At 48.4% G+C, this 22584-nt stretch overlaps 1 protein-coding gene across 2 annotated transcripts in view; it reads right to left on the reverse strand.

The window, feature by feature from the left end:
- The window catches only part of lrp8 (low density lipoprotein receptor-related protein 8, apolipoprotein e receptor), an 86323-nt gene that overhangs the window by 38030 nt on the left and 25709 nt on the right, over positions 1-22584 (reverse strand). For both annotated transcript variants that reach the window (XM_072699825.1, XM_072699826.1), the window contains exon 3: positions 6384-6506. In XM_072699825.1, the coding sequence (XP_072555926.1) occupies positions 6384-6506 (123 nt within the window). The remainder of the gene's footprint in view (positions 1-6383; positions 6507-22584) is intronic.

Consider the following 22584-nt stretch of genomic DNA (forward strand, 5'->3'; position numbering starts at 1 on the left):
TCGACTCCCTGCAACAATAATCAACAAATAATCCAGCCGTCACAAACTATGCAGCAGACTGGACCTTGGGAAAGCTCAATGACCTGGACAGAATACAGAATATTCCAGCGCAATGCTGTCTATATGATTGCATGGAGCTAATATTGGCTTGACAGCAAATAACATAAAAGCATTAACCTTTAATATAGACGTGCAATGGTACAAATATCAAAGAAAAACATATTAAATACAATGATATTTATGGTGGTGAAGCATGACCTCAATGAATGAGCTGAATCCTGGACTCAGACACAAACCCTTCACACAACAGGAAAACATTAGTGTTTGAGAGACTTTGTTTTTACCATCTTATCACTGATGTCTAGATTCAAAGCTCCTTACACAATTTATACATTTTACCTGTCAAGTTAAAATCTGTTTTAAAATCCATTATAAACCATTAAGGGCAAATCAGAAAGTTATTTAAGATGCAAATGCTCAGACACCTGAGATGTACCATACCAACAATCCTTCACATCAAACTGTGCTTTTTGGTTTGAAACTTAGAGTAAGAATTTGTATTTGAGCTACTTTGTAACTTCAGGAGATTATCGGCTTCATTCTGTCGTTCCGCCTCTCAGGGCTCTCTACTGTCCATCACCATCTTTGTCAATAGCCGCCAGCACTAGAATTCCTATGTGGAGCAGGTCAGATGGCAGGGGGACGGGGAGGGGTTAAGATGGCAGACTGATGAAAAATGGCTTATAATGGATTATAATATTTAATTATAATATTACATATATGGACCATGATAGCTTAGAATTTATCAACATGTGAAAGCGGTCTAACCCCAAACAAATGCGGAAACGGCGACAGATCGCGGCTGTACATCGTGGTCCAGAGAGACTGATTCCTCATTTGTCATCCACCTGGCCCGGTACAGGCTTCACTCCTCAAAAGTCGCCCTCTTTCTTTCTGGCTCCTCCGCAGAACTTCTGGAGGTGACATTAAACACCCACCCGGCTCTGTCTGCTGAATTATTTATGAAGCCGGCGCATAATCGATCTGGGAGCAGGCCTCCAGGCCTGCCGCCTCGTTCTGGGCAGACGCTCGGGCCCGTTCTACATTCACCGGCCGCCAGGGTAAACAGGAGGCGACAGCTCCCAGCGCTCTGGTTAAATGTCATGCAGGAAAAGTGCTCCTCCATTACTGTGCATGATTATTCCAGGATTTAAAAAAGAAAAAAGGTGGGTAAACTAGCATTAAACGTTGACCTGGCAGAGATACCTGATAAATCAGGGGTCATTTTAATGTAGTTCAGCATCTCCCAAGTACTAAAAGATCATGGCTCACTGCTGCTGTATCATTGTTTATTATTCGTTCTGCGTTTTCACCTTGCCGGCGGGATAAATTTTAACTTTAGCAACTGCAATTTGAATACAACGCCACAACAAACGGTCTGTTATGCTTGTGAAAAGCATCTGCTAACAGGATTAATTGTGTTGTTTTTTCACCCCCTTATACAAAACCTGGAGTGGAAATTGGCCCGGCCGTTATTCCTGTGTTACACAGACCCCCAGTCACCTGCCAGCCACTGTTTCTCTCCGAGATTCCTTGGTAGCTTCGACAGGTCAACGAATGTCCAGCCAAGGTTAACCTGTCAAAGTCATCCGTGATGTCTTAATATAATCACAAACTATTTTCCCTTTATAGCCAGTTTTCCCCCATTTTATTTCATAATGATGTTATATAATAATTAAAAAAATTTATCCAAGGATGCTTCATAACCATTTGTTACCGACTAGCAGTGCAATTGTCTTAATTAAATCGTCTTAAATTGCTCAGTCCTCTCTTAATTTGGTACTTTTATGCCTCTGAACATCTACGTGTTTTTATTAGCTTACTCCCACATTAATTAAAACAATTCTGCATTTAATACTGAAAGCGCTACTAATTATACTGGCCCGAAATTACGATACGTAGTGCGCCGTTGGCTGATCGATTGTTTCTATCGCTGCATGTCATGGTGCTAACTGCCGCTCGTTAGGACTTCAGGACAACAGAGGATGAGTGTGAGACACTTGTGGTGAAGCCTTCAGCCTAAAGAAAAGAAATTCTAAATACAAATGTGTATAAATATGATATCACATTAAACAATGAAGTACAGGAATCAGATTTCAGTGCCTCCAATTATGCCGAATACCAACGATTTGCATAATATTACAGAAAGAGGAAAAATGCATTAAACTGGTAAAATTGTAATTGCTTGGCAGCAGTATGTTGTTAACACATTAAAGAAGGGCTATTTATAACTTTAATTAAAACAATGGGTTTGTTCTTTCTAGGAGACACTTATTTTCTTGGCATGACGTTTGTGGTGGTGGTTGGTTGGGGGGGGGGGGGGAGGGGGGGGTCACACCTTAATTTGTTTAAATTCACTGAGTGGGACCTTTTCTCGCTGGCCTGGTTGGCACCAGAACCCAAACAGGACAAGGGAAACATGCTTTTCCAAAGGGACTCAGTCAGAGCTCCTGCCCTAACAGCTTGCTGAGGCACTAATCGGGTCACGGCAGCACTGTGGGTCTGTCTGGGAGACCCGGGCAGGCATCAGGGGCCGGGCCCCGGGGCCCAAGGCATCTGTCTCGCTGCTAGTGTGCAGCCGCAGGGGAAATTACTCCAGGAAGTACAGCTTGAAGCATGAAATTGAACCCATCCGGCGCATCTGACTGAAACTTCCCTTCATATTCAAAATAATTAACAAGTAAAACTGCCTCACCGCATAATAATGGATCATTTTTTTGTCTCCGACTTCATCTATATACAATTCAGCTGTCAGAGAAAGAGAGTTCGGCTACCGGGGATAATTTTAAGAGTGGCTGATACATGCAATTTCCAGTATTGGAGGGGGTGACACAATTTGAGGTTCGACAGCTGATAATTGCAGGGTTAAGATCTAACATAGTACGGCTCAAGGGGGTAGACAGTCACTCCGAGGCTGATGAGAACTGTAATGCTAATGAAGCACTGCGAGGCACCGGGATAAACAAGCCTTTAAAGAATCTCGACGAGCACCCCAAGACAGCCTGAACCATTAGCTGTCAGAGAAGTGCAAGTTTAAAGGATCTGACTTTTCTTTAACCCCTTGCATAGTTATGCAATATGACCATGCCTGGAACTGCGCATCTGAGTTCGCAAGAACCCAGGTAATCTGACGAGGAGAGGAAAAAAAGAGGAGAGAAGTGAAGAACGCGGAAAGAGGACTCTATGAGCTGGATGGGGGGGATCATCGAGAAGAATAATGCAGACATCGTCAGAGCGCGGATCTCCATAGCAATACGGCATAATTGTAACGTAATCAGGAGGCACCAGAGCTGAGCTTCACTGTGGACAAAAACAAAAATCCAATCATGTAGTGAGCCCACAAACAGCGGCACGGACACGCCACGCTTTTAATACCCACGATTCGTTTAGCCGAAGATTTCGTAATCACCAGAGCTTCTGACACTACTTCTAGAACCTGGACTTAATCTGATTTGCGGTCTCCTGGGTTTGCTATTGATTCTGCGCTGAGGGAAATCAATCATATAAGTCACGGTATCTTAGCTACTGGTGGCCTCGTGGTGGGGGGCTGGGGGGGGGCAGCATGGTCGAAACCGTGGCAGGAGAGTTACGGGGGACTAGTGAAGGTAATGCAAGGTCACATGAGCAGACGCCCACCAACAGATAGATCGTAGGTCTTATGGAGCTGTAATGTGTGAAGTGTAACTCAAACCTCACGTACACTACCCTCCCCAAACAGACGGCCATGAATGTGTGGGATGTGGGAATAGCCCTGTGTAGAAGTGAAATGAAGGCTTCACTGTATGGATGTTTGTTTTAAATGCCTTATTCCTGGTTCCTTATTCATAAACTAATCAGAAATTGCATTTTATATGTTTAGCCACACAGGGGGGCCCCATCACTATTGGGGGGTTACCCACAGAATACCCTCAGTGTCACTCCATCTGCCAAAATAACTTACACTGTAGAAGGGTCGTGAGCTGCTGATGTAGTGGTGTCACAAACAGACCATATTAATTCATTCCCATTTAAAACCACCTGGCTCCATTTCCTATGTCCAGTGTTTTTATGACACTAATTAAACCCCCTCCAGCTACGTAATTCTGCTGCTAGATTAGCTAATGGGCCTTGTTTGATACCACCAACTCTACCGTATTTTCATGCTAATCTGCTTTCAATGCTGTCCTTCCCTACATGAGCATTTGATAAAGGCCTGTAATTTTAATTTTTTTGTTGTACATTAAACTGACATTCTATCCAAAGCTGGGTTCGGTTTATACTGTTAATAAACCCGAGTTCATAATGCTTCCCTTATTAAAGCTGTATGTCTCCACAAAAGTGTCTTCTGGGAGGTCGAGCCGACAGCCTCACTAGTGACCTGGGGGAGGAGCCCGCTATTAATCTGTATCTGACACGGCGACCCCTGTGTCTGGCTCCGCCCACTTAGCCACATGACAAATGGTCGTCACGGCGATTCGGGCTCATGGGCAGGCCGGACACCCCGTCCCAGCAGTCTCTGCTGACCCCTCATTGGCCTCTGTACAATCATGCCAAAGGGGCCCTTTTTCTGTCAGAGTGGCAATAAGCCACAGAAAGCAATTTGTAGGGCAATTGGGACAGGTACCCCACCTTTTATTGGGTGGGGGGGTTTGGAGTCAGAGGACGATGCGATTTACAGCATCAGCTTAAACGAATTGCACCCGTCCTGCGGTTAGCAAGCCCCCTCCCTCCTCAGAGGTGCAACCCTTTTCGAAACACGGTTTTATTTGCCATTTGCACAAGCAGAGCAGAGAAACACTGGGATGCTTCTTTTTGTTCGTATCCCATCATGCTCTCCTTGAGACACACATATACAGAGGATGAAGCTTGGAGTCCGAACACAGGGTCGGCCATCTATCGAGCTCCCCTGGGGAATTTCCAGAGGTTATGGGCCTTGCTCAAGGGACCAACAGAGATGTGACTCTTCTGTTGAGGGTGGAGTTTGAACTGGCAACCTTCCGATCACAAGCACCAACCCACCGAGCTACACGCTGGAGGGTTTAAAGCTGGGATTTGTGCAACCAAAAGATGGTTTCACACACTTCCTCACGAGCTAAAAATATGAAACAAAAAACAGGTGATGGCTTTATTTTGGCTGCCGTCACTTTTGGCATTTTTGGTTCCTGGCGTATCTGCGCTTCGCAGCTGCAGCCAAAAACTCAGAGGGACGCAAGCTTTCTCCCCCCCGCTGGGGCAGGCGCCGCTCGGCCGATGTCGCGGGTGGTAGGAGACGGCGTTACCGCGCACTGGGGGCTCGGCGCGGAGCGGGGGCGGCGTGGACGCGTGGCTGGGATGAATATTTCAACTGGGCTCTTATGTAACGGCAGACTTATGACAGAAGAAAAAAGATGGTGTCAGGCGGGGTGATGCGGGGAGAGGGATTGTGGGGGGTGTGTGGGAATCAAGGAGATGTAGGGAGATGGGTGACGGGGGGGGGGGGGGGGGGGGGTTTAAAAAAAAAAAAAGCATACACCACACACACACACACGCATACATACACACACACACACACACACACACACACATACACACACACACACACACACACACACACACACACATCAACGTGATTTTCCACTCCGTCTCACTTTCTCTCCACTTACTGAGCCAGATGCGATCCTGCTTTGCAGCATTCAAATGAAATGTTCTGGAATGACTCTTCCGAGGCAGGGAATCGGCATGGCGGGTGTTGCCATGGCGAGAATAGCGAGAACAGGACCAGTGTCTGCATGTTACCGAATAGCGGCAAAACTCAGGCACGCATATCATCCATGTGGCTTTTTACAAGAGTAGAAGGGGGGGGGGGAATCCTGAAAACCACCCGCCTTGGTCCCAGCACCAACGTAAATCAATTAAGGAGGGAAAATATGAAGCAGGATGCTGCTGATGAAAATCCAAGGGTCCTCTGATTAGGAGGTGGGGTGCAGCGGGGGGGGGGGGTTGTACTGTCAGACCATGGGATCTGCGGTAGTTTACTCACATCACCCTCCTCCGTCAGCTTTGGGGGGGGGGGGGGGTCATAATATTATGTACCAAAAACACGACCGCAACAAAAAGCACTTTAAAGCAACATGGGAAATTACCAACTGGTATGACTGATTAGACTGGGATTATTCAACCCATATTGGCTGTTCGATACAAAATATGTTTAGGAGGGGGCCCAGGTGGAAGGGGTTGCGAGTCATGGGGGCCTGGGTTGGTGATATTTTGACCCAGGACTGGGAAGTATGCATGGGAAGCCTAAACAGGAAGTTAAGCATGACCACTTCCTGTGCGGGGTCCGTTCCCTCCTGTCCCCTACTCACTGCACATGGCCTCCGCCTCGTCAGAACCGTCAGGGCACTCCGGCTCTCCATCACAGCGCCACCGTGAGGGCACGCACTGCCCGTTCCTGCAGGCAAAGTCCGTTGTGGCACACGTCTTCTTCGCTGCTCCGGGAGAGAGAGAGAGAGAGAGAGAGAGAGAGAGCGGGAAGGGGGGAGGAGGGGGGTTAGGGGTTAATGACAAAACGCAGTTGCCGGTAAATCACCACAGGTAATAAATCGCTCGCAATCACTGGACGCGGAGATCGCTTCATGCGCCGGTGTATGGAGATTAACAGCGTATTATTCTGAGAGGGATGTCGGGGGGGCATGAATTTCTTGGGGTGGGGGGGGGGGGGTGGACAATCGTGTCAAATCTCTCCACCTACTCTTTGTTTCATTATCAGTATGAATGTTTCCAGTGGCCAGACTGAATGTTACAGATCTGCATTTGTAAAAACTGCTTTTGGGGGGGGGAAAAAAAAATCACTCAAAGATCCTAAGCCTGAAGCTTTCTGCTCCTCACAAAAAAAAGCACTTACACTTCAATAATAAGCCACCAGACGCCGTCCGATGGCAAAGGAGCCTTTGCAAACCTCGTCGGCAAGGCAAAGACTCGCCTTTAACGCCATTTGGAGAACGCAAACCTCAGCGGGGGACAACGGGGTCCTATTTACATTCAGAAGGGATGGAGCGCACTTTGAAAGGCACCGGTGACTTCTCCCTTATTCAGAAGTAATTAAATAGTCAATGTTGTTTATGCAGATGGGAAACGCCGTTGGTGTTTAAGGCGCATGGGTGGCAGGGTACATTCCTCCAGGGGACGCTGAAGCGATAATGATGAAAACAACCGAAGGTATTCAGATGGCCTGCTGTATGTATGCTGAATATATATGCAATAGATCTAAGTCAGATATCAAGCAATGCCTTGGGAACAATAAAAGGGAAATCAGCTCATCCCTTTAACAACACATCCCTTTAACAACACATCCCTTTAACAACACATCCCTTTAACAACACATCCCTTTAACAACACATCCCTTAAACATGGGAATCATTTCATCCCTTTAACTGAATTACTAGCTGATGTTACACATTGTGGCTTCCAACAATAAAATATTTAAGAAAAAATGTTTAAGAAAAGAAAAAAATACCCTCAGTGAAAAAAGTCTATAAAAGACATTAACATACCTAAAAAGGTTAAATGAGCAATCAGACTTCTGGTCACAATCAAAAATGAGATTAGGAAATTTGCAGGGATCACATATGTGCAGGACTGTTTGATCTGACGTGTCTCGGATAACCTTGAGTTCCCGGGGGATGGCAGAGCAGCCAGACCAGTACATAATTTAGCCCGTAACCCCCAGAGCGCCAGACACACAGACGTAACCAGTCACGCCGTTCCTATGCAAGGCACCTTCACATTTACTGCTCATAATTTCTTTGAAATTCATATAGAATAATGTGGTGGTGGGGTAAGGGGGTGTTGAGGGATGATAAATAGGGGGGGAAAGACAGAGGAGAAAACACAGAGCAGAAGATTAAGGAAGAGGGGTGCAGAGGTTCCCTGCAATAGAATGACTCCTCCAGAGACTAAAGTAATCCCTGACTATGCCCCTGATCACCGTATCAGGATTTAATCTCCCCCCCCCCCCCCCAGCATCTCCTAGACCGAGCGCTCTGATAACAAGCCCCAGAACGCCTTGCAATTCCAGAGGGAGAGTCCCGTGTTTACTCAATCTCAAGGCTGATGCTCGAACAGGGGGACACTTAGAGGACTTTTCAAAGCACAAAGCGGAGGCCTGTACAGCTCTCTCTCGGGATAATTCCCCACACGACGCTACACTTACAGTGTCCTCTTCTTCCTAAGGTACCCATTTCCACACCGTAATTTCTCCATTTTAATTATCTGGCCCAGCCAGATGCTCCTGGTCTGCATCACAGTTCTTGTTCACAGGTTCTGCTAAACCCAGATAATGGTTTAAATTGCCTTTAAATGTCCGTGTTGGGCTACTAGACTCCATGAAGAGTCCAGGCCTCGATTCTCCCTCCAGCTGTCAGAAGGACATTAATCCACTGCTGTCCAGGTCATACACCGAGCGCTGGGTGGCCACGCAGGCGGGACTGGTCCTATGGGCAGGCGTGGAAGCGGCATGGAGACGATGAAGGAGGCTGTGGGATGGGGTCAAACGCTCAGCTGCTCATGTTGTCCAGGAACAGAATCTCTTAATCGAAGTGGAGGTCAAACAGTCCAGATGTTCCAGGTGTGAAGGTCGTCCGTCGTCATGCCGTTCATCATATCCTCAGCCCAGCTGTTCTTTCAGGATATATCACCATTCCTCCCAGGACAATAACAAACGTCACTCGGAAATGTCCATTATACTCAGCTATATGAGGCTGATTAGCTCTAGACCTGACAGGCGATCGCAGATCACACGAGCAACCGCTGGAAATGAGCGCAAAACGAAACCGAGTGGGGCTCGTTAATCTCTGGGCGATTGGCGATAAGGAGCCGGCGGAAGCCGTTGTTAACGGGAAGAGCCTCCCGAGTGACCTCATTAGAGCAGCTGTGCTGTGTCGCCCCCCGGGGGAGATCAGGGGAGCGGTGAATCCCCAAACCAGCCAAAGACACCAGACTGCAGAAGCTCAAGAACTAGGGAGAGGGGTTTAGTTTAACCTTGATAAATTATTTAAGATGCACGTACTCAATATCTATTTAGCTGTATGAAACCAACTTTGCATGCATCTTTGGATAAAACTGACTGTGCTTAATGGTGAATTGCACTCATCCACCCATCTGTCCATCCATCTGTCCTTCATCCATCCATCCATCCATCCATAACCATATATTCAGTACAGGGCCACAGAGAGACTGTAGCCAATCACAGGCAGCCCAGGGCAAGAGGCAGGGACACCCTGGACAGTATGCCACGCCTTCGCAAGGCACACAAATAAAACACAATTAATTTTTTAAGCATGATGGCATAAAATTAATAAAATAAAATGCAGATATTACTGAACCGGTGAAAGTGCCATGATGTTGAGAGGAAGTAATTCTGAGTGAGTGAGTGAGTGAGTGTGTGTGTGTGTGTGTGTGTGTGTGTGTGTGTGTGTGTGTGAGGGAACAAGCAAAACCAAGAGAAGGGTATGAGAGGGAATGGAGTATTCCTCTGAAAATGGGTCCCCTGGAGGAGGGGAGAGACAGTCATCAGAAGAGCCCCGAAAGCCCCAGAGCAGTGCTAAGATGTGCCCCTCCCCCTCCATTCATGCTTCTCCTTCACAGACAAAACACCCGCCAGGTTTAAAGGCACATACGTCTGTGTGTCTCTGCCCTGAGGGCGGCACGCTGTGCTGATATGGCAGCACTGCCAGATCTGAGGGAGAGCCTGGCAGTGCGACTGATCAAAGGCGGCTGTCACAGTGTTCACCGACGTGCCACGGCGCCGCCCTGCTGGCGAAACCTGGAAAGCCCCCAACCGCCAAATAATTGGCCAGGGTCGAAGCACAAACCCTTTTCCCGGGTGCTTATCCTTCCAAGACGATTCACTTGTGATACCGAGGATAACTTTTGAGAGGAAGCCACGCCACCACAGCATCTGATGTTGCAGGTCCCGTGGAGGGTGGAGAAGAAAAAGGACCCCAATCATAGGCCCGCAGGCCAAGAATTCGAGGTTATGTTTGTTCAGAACAGGACGACATGTTTGGTCTTCACCGAACTGGAAAACCAGACAAAGAAAGGACTTGGGAGGGGTGGTTTGTTTGCTCTGGCACTCGCTGAAAAAAGCGTCTAATTACACTAACGAACATCCAGCGGTGATCACAGTGCGGCTGGTGGGGCCAGACACTCCTCAGATGGACTGGGAGCACGCTCCTCTCTGAATCACACCAGTGCCAGATGGATCGATCGGAAACACCAGAAACTCCGCTTGTTTTTCTGGGATTCGTGTTACCCCGCAAAAACATCCACGCAGGAATTAACGGGGGCAGAGGGTGAGGGCATTAGCATTGGGGCAGTGTTTTTCAGTTAGGCTGCAAACAAATACTCCTGTTGTTAAGGTGGATGGGGGGGGGGGTGTGGGGGGAGAGCCTCAATTAAGATAAACTCCCCGGATTTGGCGTTCCCACTTCAGTCTGGGTGCTTGAAGCTCAGTGGGACTTCACGATAAAGGACACCATCAGTCAGCATATGAAATAGGGCGCAGGATGGAATATTCTGGAAAATGGAGGGAGCTGCCGGAGAAGGCTGACAGGGACAGGGCGGGGAGGGGGGGGCGCAGCCTGACAGGTGTGGGAGGGATCCGGTGAGAACCCTGACAGCCGCGAGACGGACGCGCTTATTAGCCTGGCACTTGTGTCACCCGCCCCTGCATACCCATTAGCGCGGTTTTCCCGCCTGACCCGTGATCGTCCCTGAAAGCCAAGCCAGACACCCCCACCGCCAATCTGTCCTCACAACAGCAGCGCCGCCCTGCTGGTCGTGAAGGACAGCTCCTGTGGACTGCAGGAGCCGTGCTTAACCCCCCGCCAGCACTGGCTCCGAATGGCCCTGCCTGGAACGGACAGCGGCAGTAAGACGCCCCCGTTAGCTTAGCCACCCCGGCCGATCATTATGGCCCCGACGCTAGCGGCTAACGAGCAGCAGCAGACTCCCCACAGGCCCTGCGGGCATGATGCGCGGCTGACAGGGCTGCCGATGTGGAGAGATGCGTCCCACGCGGTGGGGGGGGGTGGCAGCTCAGCTGACAAGGCAGGTGCAAGATGGGGGAGGAGGCCATTGTCCTTCTGAGACATTCATCCCCTTCACCTGAGCCTCATTATCATGGGGTTCCGTTTAAAGTCCAAACTCCACAGTATCCCTTACAGACCCAACTCCGTTCACCAAGGGGATCATTTCAGTGTGCTGGGAGTCCTGGAGCCTAATCCTCCCAGACCGACGCTGGTTTAGCGGGTCCGTTTCCCTTCCCTGCCCAAACCCCTTTCCCGACCCTGACTCTCCTCGCTACAGCAACCCGACTCCCCACCCTCCAGCAGAATCTGCACCCCAAGCGGCCCAGTGTCATTGCCATATCGCCGTGGGCCGTTGGCGATACCCCTGAGGCACCCCGCCAGCCATCACTGGGGGAGGGAGGTGGGGTGGCGACGGGGGGGTTCCATCAGTCACACGGCAGAAGGCAGCATTAACTGGACCGATGGAAATGGAATTCGTGGCTGGCACAGGTAACACGTAGCGAGCTTCTCCGAAGGACCCGGCCTCCGGGTCACAGAAGCAGGCTGTCTTTCAGCTGCCCGAGCTGAGAAGTCAGGCCTTGGCTCATCTATTTTTATCAGATAATAGCTGTCAGGATGCAGCTTCTGTCCACTTTTCTTCCCAGCGGTGACGGGTGAATAAAAGCCGGGTGCTTGGATACGTCTCTCAGCACTTGTCCCGTTGGCGCAGCGACCTGCATCACCCCCGCAGAGCCAGACACTCGCCACCTTCACACGACTCTCCGATTAATCAAGTCTGATACGATCCTGTCAGAAAAAGTAGCTTAAGAATGGCGGCCAGCGTCCAGCCGAGACTCAGGATGTCATCATCACGCATAAATAAATCAGGAAGGCAGAACGCCGAGTCGCCGAGTCTCCCCCCTGACAACAAGTACTTTTTGGTCCAGATTACAAACAGCATCCATAAAAGAAGAGCGAGACATACCATTCTCAAGACACGGGGGGGGGACGGGGGGACAGGGGGGTGACAGGGCTACAGATACCCCCCTCCCGCTACATTTTGCTGTCTGGAGATTTCCACTGATGACATGATGCAATTGTTTTCTCTCTGACACAGGAAGGCAGTCAAAATGCTGTAATGGCACGGCCATGGCTTACAAGCCAATATAAATCCCCCCCCCAGCTGCCCAGTGCCCCTTTGTTTTCATCCCGCCCTACATACTCTTTGTCTAGCTGCGCGTGTTTTGAGACCCGCGTTGGCTGTCCTGGTGCCTGGGGTTCCAGTGCCTCACCGCCCCAGTCTACGAACCATCCATTAACATTGACATTACTTCTGGCACCCACCCCCCCCCCCACACATGCTGATACACCCCCTCAGACTGCCTGGCATCACAAGACCCCCCCCCCCCCCCCACTCAGGGTGGTGACACTGGTCTCGGTGATTCAGCCAATGCAGAAAAAAAACAAAACACACCCAAGACACTTTGGAGAAAAGGGCATAAACATTAATATTTTATTAACATTGATAAGCCTTTAAATGCACTTTCACCTACAATTACCAAATTTCCCCCTGAGAATAAGTACTCGAATTCTGATTTGGATTCAGATTGAAAGTGAAAGTTTCAATTAAACATCCCCTTTGTTTCAAGGCAAAAATCATTTAATACTATTGGCCCCAATGTTACCACAATTCATTTCAGACAAGGATAAAACCAGTAAAAAAAAAAATTAAAAAAAAAATCTAGAGAGAGACAATGAGTAAACAACAAAAAAAGGTAAAAAATAAAGCAGAGATTTGCATAACTGTTAAGAACACACACCAGCTGGGAATACACACACGTTAAAAGTGGATTAATTTTCCAAAAAGATCTCCCGTTAGACACGAAAACCTTCACGGATCGAGAGGCTGTGCGGGAAATCGGTAGAGCATCTGAGGTAACTTGGAACATTCTCAGGCGATCCGGTGTATGTTCGATTACCTAAACCTCCTGGTGCATTTTAAATATTAAGAGATGCATATGGCCCCCTCTGGTCGCCTACGGTTACGGCCAACCGGGTGATGGGGGCGATCAGCATGGGTCTCAGGGCACACCAGGCAAAAAGGAGTTCCTGTTCCTGAATGCTTCCCAGTCACCCGAGTGTATCCAGGACGACCCCCTCCATCAGAATACCAATGGATACCCCCCCCCCCCGCCACCGCCGCCGTGTCACCCTCCGACAAGTAAACAGAAATCCGGGACCAGAGAGTCTGTGGGGGAAACCGAGGGGGCCAGGGGCTGCATCTCTCCTCATAGTAAGCTATGGACGTGACAGGCCCCCCCAGAGAGGTTTGGGGGGGGGGGGGGGTCACTGTGTTGGGCCCTGGAACAAAGGCCCGGTCTTCACTAATATCCAAGATGCAAATCTGTTTCTCTAAATAAAGAGGAGTGAGCCCTCTTCACAGTCCCCCCCCCCACCCCCCATCCCAGAGGGGCCCCCTGCAGACCTTGCCAGACCAGAGCTCAGCAGTTACCAAAGGTGCCAGAAGGGACGGATGAGTGGGGGTTGGCAGTGACCACTGGCAGGTGAGGCCTCATTTTTCCTTCCAGAGATAACTGGTTTAGAACACTAAATATATTACAGGCAGAGAGACTGCCGCTTGACACATCCGTGCTGAACACCGCCCCCTTTCCAGCACCTTCCGGCAGCTGATTTTTATATATTACAGAGAAATAATGCGTTTTTCATGGCTTACAGACTTAAAAATCCTTGCCACACCTAAACACGCTCCCATGACAGTAGAAAGATAATTTCAATCTGCATCAGTCCCTCCGCTTCCAGGAGGTCCCTGTTAAATTCGCTCCAAAATGCTGCATTCTATTAATAAACCTAAATTAAATTAGTAAACACAGCTCCTTTAAGGGTCGATTTCTTGTCGTCTCATTAACTCGCTCGCGGAGACCGACTCGGTCAGGTGACCCGCCACACGGCATAACAGCTGACTAACAGAATAATCCTGCAAGCCCTTGATTAGCAGCGCGCTAGACGATGGGGCTCGTTTGCCGGATCTGCCACACTCCATGACACCTTGCGGGAACACGGAAAACTGCGGGAAATCCAACATTCCGCCAGCGTCTCCCAGGCCGAGGTCACCCTGAAGGACTTTTGTGACGCGGCGTGATGGACGCCATCACCACGTACACGCAGGAACAGCTAACGACAAACCGGCAGCCACCAGCCACGCCCCCCCTGCAGCGAGGGCGCACAGCGGGGAGGGATCCCAGCGTCCTTAACGAAGGACATCCCGGCCCAGCTCATCCATTTAGGGGGCAAATTGGACAGAGGCAGGCGGGATTCCTACAAGCCGCCACAGGTAGGGCTTAGAGAGAGGCCCAGAGGTCGGGCGAAGCGGAAGCTTCAGGAGGGTAGCTGATGTTAGGGAGGCAAATCAGACGACGTGGCTATCGAGGAACAGAGGGACCTGGGACGGCTTTCGGAGGAGAGCGCCCTCTTAAGGAGGAGCCAGGGAGCACAGGCAAAGCATGGTACTGTAACAGCCGGATCACGAGCAGCGGAACAATATGGAAAATCCTGCAGCTCAGAACAAGCAGAGAGACAGACATCAGGGCTGGTTCAGCAGACTGGGGAGCAGCACAGACGACGAATCACCAGGTTCGAACTGTACAGACTCATCATTTAGGAGCTGCAGTCCCGATCCGCACAAAAGGAATCCACAGACAATCATGCATTCTGCCGATTCTTATATGCAAAGTGACGTACAATTGAGAGAGCAGGGTCATCCAGTCCCTGGAGCAGTTGGGGATGAAGTCACTCTGCCGATCCTGGGATATGAACCGGTGACCTTCCACTCCCAGGCAGAGAGTCCTAACCTGCTGCCACTCCACGTGACACTCAAACATTCATTTCTGCTTCTAACAGACTCCGTACCAAGCGATCCCTGCCTCATCCGGCCAAAACGGCTCCCGCGAAAATCCAATTAATCCCTGCAGCATGAGGCTGCGCTGATGCTCTGACTCCTAGAGAAGTCAGAATAATGGCTTAATATAAGACGCCATCTGGTTCTTTTCCAGCAAAACCCAGCATTCCCAGCCTCCTCTTTGGCTACTGGCTGCATTCACAGAAAACATTTCAGATTCAATCCACGCACATAATTACACACATAAATATCTATATACAGAAAACAGAAGATTCTTTTTTTCTTATAGAATCATGTAAAATTTTAATGCAATGTCAGCATCCATAATAAATTCATAATAAATTGCACCATCAAAACTGAACTTTTCTTATGTAATCAGCCCAGATTATTTATTACACTAAAAAACACCCAAATCAGATTCCTAACCATTTAAAAATGAGGAATGTTGTTAACAGGTGGAAATAGTCTGAAGACATGACATAACATGAAATTAACCTGACTGTTATCAATAAATACCCATCTGCAATATTCTGAGGAGTTTACACCTGCGAAATGAATAATTCAATAATAATAAGCCCACCTGTCATGAAATCATAATTATGAAGAACTTTGAGATCATTCTCCTAGTCCGTTCCCTCCTGGTGAAGCCTTACAGTGTCTAACGCTCTTTCAGTCAGCGGAGATACCGTTTATTAGACAAAAACACTACAATCCAGTTCCTTAGCTGCCCGGGACTTGAACCTAGAGGCCTCTGAATCCCTGAATCGTAATCAGTCAGATTGGGTGTGTGTTTTTTTTTCCTTCATAGCCTGGAACATTCCTTCAGACTAGCATTTGACACGTCGCAGAGATGAGTCTCTGAAGCCGGGGGGCTGATGGGTAATTACTCCACTTTTTAAACGCCCACACACAAACAAAGAAGCCCTCACAACGCGGAGAAATGTTTGTTATTCAAAGCCAGGTTTTCATTCTTAATTGTATCGGCAGGAGCCCCCAGGAGAAGGACGACGCGGAAGTTTAATGTGTTATTCTTATTTAATGGAGAGCAGCCATGACTCCTGGGGATTTAGGGGTAATTCTGCGAAATGGGGGATGGGGGGCGGGGGGTTAAAACCTGCGGTACGTGGAGGCACTGATGAGTAAGGGCAGTTAAAAATAATAGACTGTGAATCTCTCTCAGTCACACACATGTACACCAGGACCTCGTCATTTTCCCTCCGGAATAATTCCCGAACGTGACGCGCCCGTTCTCGCCCAGGAGATCGCTGTGCATCGGAGCTCTGGGATCCCGCCTCCTGCTGAGCACATGACCATCTTTTACTCACACTGTGCGCTAATACAAGGTGCTGATACCAGCGGAAACATGAGAATGTCGATAACCGGGGGGTCGGTGCGCAGCCCAGAGGCACGACAAACGATATATTCTTACATAAAAATAAATCCGATCCCACCCACATACGAGATCATTCCCCCCCCCACCAGGAGGACTGGTATACAAAATTTCTTCAGAAGACTTTTTACACCAGAAATCTGCAATGATACATTTTTGTGAAAAACCGTATGAACCAAAATGGCCGTGATGAATAAACTCCATACATATCCAGGGGAAAAATATACCACGTTTTTAAAATATTAAAATCATGTGGTTGTTAATATATTTAAAATCATGTAATTGAGAGCGCAGCTTGGTATTTATAATACTTCAAGGAGTATATATCCATAAAAAAATGTTATCAAAATCGTTTTTTGTATGAAATGCTTTATAATCTGGAAATAGTCCTTAACTTGCATCCAAAGGTCTATTGCAGTGTATAGCAGTAACAATAGAAGTTACATTATTTCCAATGCTAATAAATTACTTAATTCTAATTTAAAACATAGTTTAAATTCTTATCAGCTGTGCTATTCTGAGGATAAAGAGATGAAGGTCATACCTTCCTTGAGCTGGATGGTTTGGTGGTTAGAAAGGCAGGCTGTTTAAAGGGGGTTTCGGACACTGGAGTGGCTCTCACTCCCATCGGAAACACAGTGACATTATTCCTTAGTATTTGTGGAAGGTTCCCCCCCCCCCCATTTACCTCCCTCTGCATAAGCGTGACGGCTGTATGCTTTGAACCCGAAAATTAATGCTGTCCCCAACACAGACCGCGGACTCCATAAAGCCCTCCCCCCCGCTCAGGGCTGACTGCAGAATCGCCCCCCCCCCCCCCACCCCATCAATGTCGCCGCAAGGATTTACTGCGGCCCCCCTGTCAGGGTCTTGGAGGTGGAGCCAATGCACCCCCCTCCCCTCTGCCCCCCCAACAGTGGACGACCAACAACTGGAACCGCAGCACACAGGAAAAACAAAAGGTGCAGAGAGAACCACCCATGAAAGAGAAATGCATGAAAATTCAGGTGTAATAAGACTTTCTACTTTACATACTTTATATGAAAGGGCATTTCTCTGCTGGGGAAAGCAAGAGAAAACATTAAAAAGAAAATTCAGCATTAAATTTTTATACTGCGGACGTCTCTGGAGGGAGAGCGTTCCCTGCTGATCAAAAGTAAGGTAACCAAAAACAAAATCAGTCAATATACTTCCAGAGAAACTCTTCCATCATTTTAATATCGGTTGGATGCTGCATACAGGACTAGATTCTTCACATGCAAGCACGCGTAATCATGGCCACATCGGCCCATGCAAACACTGCAATGTCCCTGCTGGGCCCCGCCTCTCGAAAGCGATTCCTAAGTGAAAGGAATCCACCCCGCCCCCCAAGTCCCAAGGTATGATTCATACAGGAACCAGTACCTCCCCCCAGTATTGTTGTATTAAACCATGATGGACGGGTGTAATCAGAGCTGACCCTGTACACAGGAGTGGAAAGACCGGCCTAACCCCACACACACACACACACACTCCCCTGGACCACGCTCCCCTGGTTCCACTGAGCTCCAGATACCTCCATATCCTGCAGGGAACATGGAAACAGCACGCATCCCTCCGGATGATGAGGGAACCAAGCAGCGTGGATGGAGAGAGCCTCACACAGACGGACGTTTAAAAATGCATGAAGACATCAGCAGACGGGGCCGAACCGCGCACAGACACGGCTGCAGCTGCAGACGGTGCCGCCCGGTAACCCTGACAGACTCTTACACGGACGGAACACGCCTCACTGTCACGGCAACGCCGTCTCCTACATAATGGATGGGAGCAGAATTCGATTTGTTTCAGTCTGTTCTGGGGCTGCAACGAAAACACTCTATGTAAGGCTAAAGGCTCACTATCGGGGGGGGGGGGGAGGGGGGGCTGTATCACATTTTAAAATACTACAGCTACACTGAAGCTAAATGCCATTAATTAGATGTGACTGTGTACAGTATACGCCAAATATCAGTTTTCTGTATGAAATTCTTTATTATCCAGCACTAGCTCCTAACTAACTAGCAAAAGAACACAACATAATTTTGATGGTAATTGATAAACATATTTTGAATAGATCATTTACATTCTCATCATCAACAGTGAAATTCCTGAGGATAAGAAGATGACGTATCCTCAATCTTGAGTTAAAGCAACCAGTCTAAATCTAACTCCATATAAACATAAAATGAACAAAACAACCAATCAGCCAATCAGCTTGCTTGTATGAGCACCTCGGTCAACTGTAGCGAGTGATCTTGCATCGCTGCGGTGCAGCAGACATAGAGCATCGTAGCGTTTAGCTACACGTTTGGGTAAGAGCAGGGGCAGGAACTTGCTAATGGACCTGGAGACGATTCTATGCCCAAGCAGAGTCTGGGAATTAGGCCAAGATGAGAGGGATAACAGGTCTGCCCGTGGCAGAGAGTGATCTGGGATATTTAATTCCAAGCTGCGACATCCAAGTTTGGACAGCAGGAAAAAAAAAAAAAAAAAAAAAAGATCTCTTTCATCATGTCTTTTTATTTCAAACAAACTACATACATATTTTATACACTTTAAAAAAGCTCATTTGCTTAAATGTGTGCAGTATATTCATATATTAAATTTTTAAAGTCTTTCCTCACAGCGGCCTTAGATACACAGAATACTTTCATTAGTATGTATTTCCAGTGTTTATTATGGGAAGAACTTGTGTGTGTCTACGGGGCCATGGAAGTGAGAGCACCCCAAACACCCAGAGTGAACCCCCCCCCCCCCCCCCGCTAAAGCTGATAGCACAGGGAGGGGCCCAGGAGTCTGAAGGGGCCCCCAAGTACCCAGAGCGGAGGGGCTCAGGAGCCTCGGGGCCCCAAACACCCAGAGCGGAGGGGCTCAGGGGTCTCGGGGCCCCAAACACCCAGAGCGGAGGGGCTCAGGAGCCTCGGGGCCCCAAACACGCAGAGCGGAGGGGCTCAGGGGCCTCGGGGCCCCAAACACCCAGAGCGGAGGGGCTCAGGAGCCTCGGGGCCCCAAACACCCAGAGCGGAGGGGCTCAGGAGCCTCGGGGCCCCAAACACCTATAGTGGAGGTACCCAGAAGTCAGAGAGGGCAGTACAGTGAACACATTCTACTCTGGCTGTTGATGAAACACTGAAGCTCTATATCTATAATTATAATCAAAACTGAAAATGACATCTTAAAGCTAAAAGCATCCAGGAATTTGAATATTTATGGTATACCTGCAATATTGTATCCACAACTCCCGTCCTGTAAAAGCAGCTGGAAGACGGCCGTGAAATTTTATTCCGAGGCATAAATTAAACGGAGGATCAAAGAGCATTAATGAAAGCCTGGAGTTTGGTTCTCTGAGGCCTGCACAGGCCCAAAGCCTCCTGGACCTCGCCGCCCTGGGGGAACGCAACCCAGAGAGGCCAGAAAACCCGACAGGCGATCGAAGGGAAACTCTGGCTTTCTTATCCACTGCTACTCCTGCGGTCTGATTAAATTTAGATCACAGAAAACCCACCGTACCACACATCATCTTATAAAAGACGGAATCTGAGAAGGCTTCAGTGGGACTCTCCTAGCAGAAGTTTAACAGGTGCACAAAAGTTTCCAGACTCTCTCACTCTCCTTTATTTTTTTTCTTTTCCAAAATCACTGATCAAGGTCTGGAATGATTTCACTGATCACAGTCAGGATGAATTTCAAATCCCAGCATGCATCAGAAGGCTTCTAGTCTGACAGTCGGGGGCTTTGATGTAAAAGCATACCCTTTGGCAAAGAGAACACGGCGTGAAGCAATCTTTTATATATTTAAATATCATTGTTTTTGGAGGTTTGTTGGTGAGGTTCTTGAAAAGGACTGATGAAGTTGATCACATTCGATACCAGGTTTAAGCGCAAGTGGTCCATGTCCAATGAGATTACAGGCTGTCGCTGGGAGAAACATTACATCATCGACGGCCAACATTCACTCTTCACCATGTTTGTGCTGGTTTCCTTCTATTGCTCTGGTTCCCTTCAGAAGTACAAAAAGTACAAAAGGCAGTTAGGCAAATAGGTGTAATATGAACCTATAGGGTGTGGCGGAGTGTGTGTGTGTAGATTGTAAAATGTTCGCATAAAAAAACAAACAACAAACAAACAAACAAAAACAGCAAAAACCACCCAAACAAACTACAGCATCGCTCAGTAATATCTGCGAGATGGAAACACAGGCCAGAGTATTAAAGTGATTAAAAGCGTCACGCTGTTAACGAAAGCAGGCAGAGACTGTGTGGCATTACGCTCTAATCCCGCGGCTTTAAAACCGCGAATCAACATGAAATAAAACCCAGTTCGGTTTGGAAAAGCAGCGGCAGTATAACATAAGTGAACGGAAATGATCTTCCAGTAAAAGCATTTATTTCCCTCCCTGAGGCTTAAAGTAACACGCTGGCTGTGGGCGTGCCTGGCATTCCCGCTAGGCATTAGCATTAGCGACGCGGCCCTGAAACGCGGCATTTTCCCAGCTCTGTTTGTAGCCATCCAGTGGCTACAGTCAGACCCACTGGAAGCGTTTCAGAGGGGAACTGGGTAACTAAACCAACTAAACTGTCATTTCACAAATCATAGTTGAAAAAGAAAACTTCAAACAACTAGCATTTTACATGGTCAGTCTGCCCCCTAAAAGAGTAACCCCCCCCCCCCCCCGACACCCCTAGAATAGTAAATGTCTGTGGCCAGCAGGGGGCTCCCAAATCTTGGGGGGGGGGGGGGGGGGGCTCTGAGCAAAGGTGTGATTTGGGTGGTGATAAACACCACCACTGAAGGCAGCAATAAAACACAGACACACGCGCACTCCAACAGCGGATTACATTCAGTTCCCGAACTTCCCATTTCACGGGTCTCTTTGTTTACACCTGAACAGCTTTCCCCACTGAAAGTAAATAAAAAGAGCATCAGAGTGAAAGGTCGGGGACAGGGGGGGGGCGAGTTGTATCAATCCCGTGTGTTTGGTTGTTAACGGTTTATCGACCCGCACACCGTCCAAAAGCGGCTGGAGAGACTCTCAAAAACACCAACCTCAACAGCAATGCTGGAGGCAGACGCCCCCCTCCCCCCGCCCCGCCCGACCTCTCTGCAGGGCTGCCCACGTTAGCTGCTTTAAACAAAAAAGGATTTAATTTAAATTTTTGAGGTTTATTTTCTTCTCTGTCTATTGAGGACTCATGATGTTGGGCTGATTGAGTCATTTGTTAGGATTTCCAGGCAGGTCACACTTCAGATCCTCACCTACACCCCGCCGGACCCGTCTCATGTCCAACTCCACCTTCAAAATGATTTTTTTCCACGCTAAATTACCCACAGCCTAGCCACTGCCCCAGACTGCACTGTGCTCTGCCATTTTTCTTGCAAAGACAACCGAACACTTTAATCAGAACATTCCCGGTTGAAGGTGCTGCTCCAGGCTGGAATTCCCACGCTACCTTCCCCATGCGTATCCTAAAAACGATACCTTTAAAAAAATATGACACTCCTTTCAACGGACAAACATCAGCGTAAAATTTTATTAGGCAGAATTGCAGCCGAAGATAGAAGGACAAAAGCTGATAAACTCAAACGGCTGTCCAGGACTGGGTAATGGCTCCAGCAAACCAGATTTACAATTTTCTGCCACCTGAGTCATATATGTTGGGGGATAGCAGACATCCCAATCACCACTGCACCACAGTATAACGGCAGTGGGCAGGCAGCATTAACACCAACAGACAACCGGGCCTAACATCTGCCTAGCTGCAAACAGCAAACACTCCTGGCTTTAATCCACTCCATCTTGGCGAAAAGTACCCATCCACAGTCATATCAGCATCAGGATCAGAGGTCCTGCTGAACAATGTAGAAAAACCCGCTTCATCTAAAAATAAAACTGCAAAATAGCCAAAGCAATAAAACACGGCATTTCCAGAAAACGTACGCAGTGCGAATCTCCTGCCCTGAGTGGGATCCGGCATTTCCCAGGGAATCCTGCACACCCCCGGTGCTGTACCAGGTCACCGCTTACATGCGGTGAAACACGACGGCATTCACGGACTGAGTCACGGGAGCTCCCGCAAGTACAGACACGCCAACAAAACTTTCAGATAAAAATTAAACTTTCCATACGAAATGCTTGCCTGTGAGGATGTACCGGGGCACTTTCTGTCTCA

Source organism: Paramormyrops kingsleyae, chromosome 15 (assembly GCF_048594095.1).
Source record: "Paramormyrops kingsleyae isolate MSU_618 chromosome 15, PKINGS_0.4, whole genome shotgun sequence".
Lineage (NCBI taxonomy): Eukaryota > Metazoa > Chordata > Actinopteri > Osteoglossiformes > Mormyridae > Paramormyrops > Paramormyrops kingsleyae.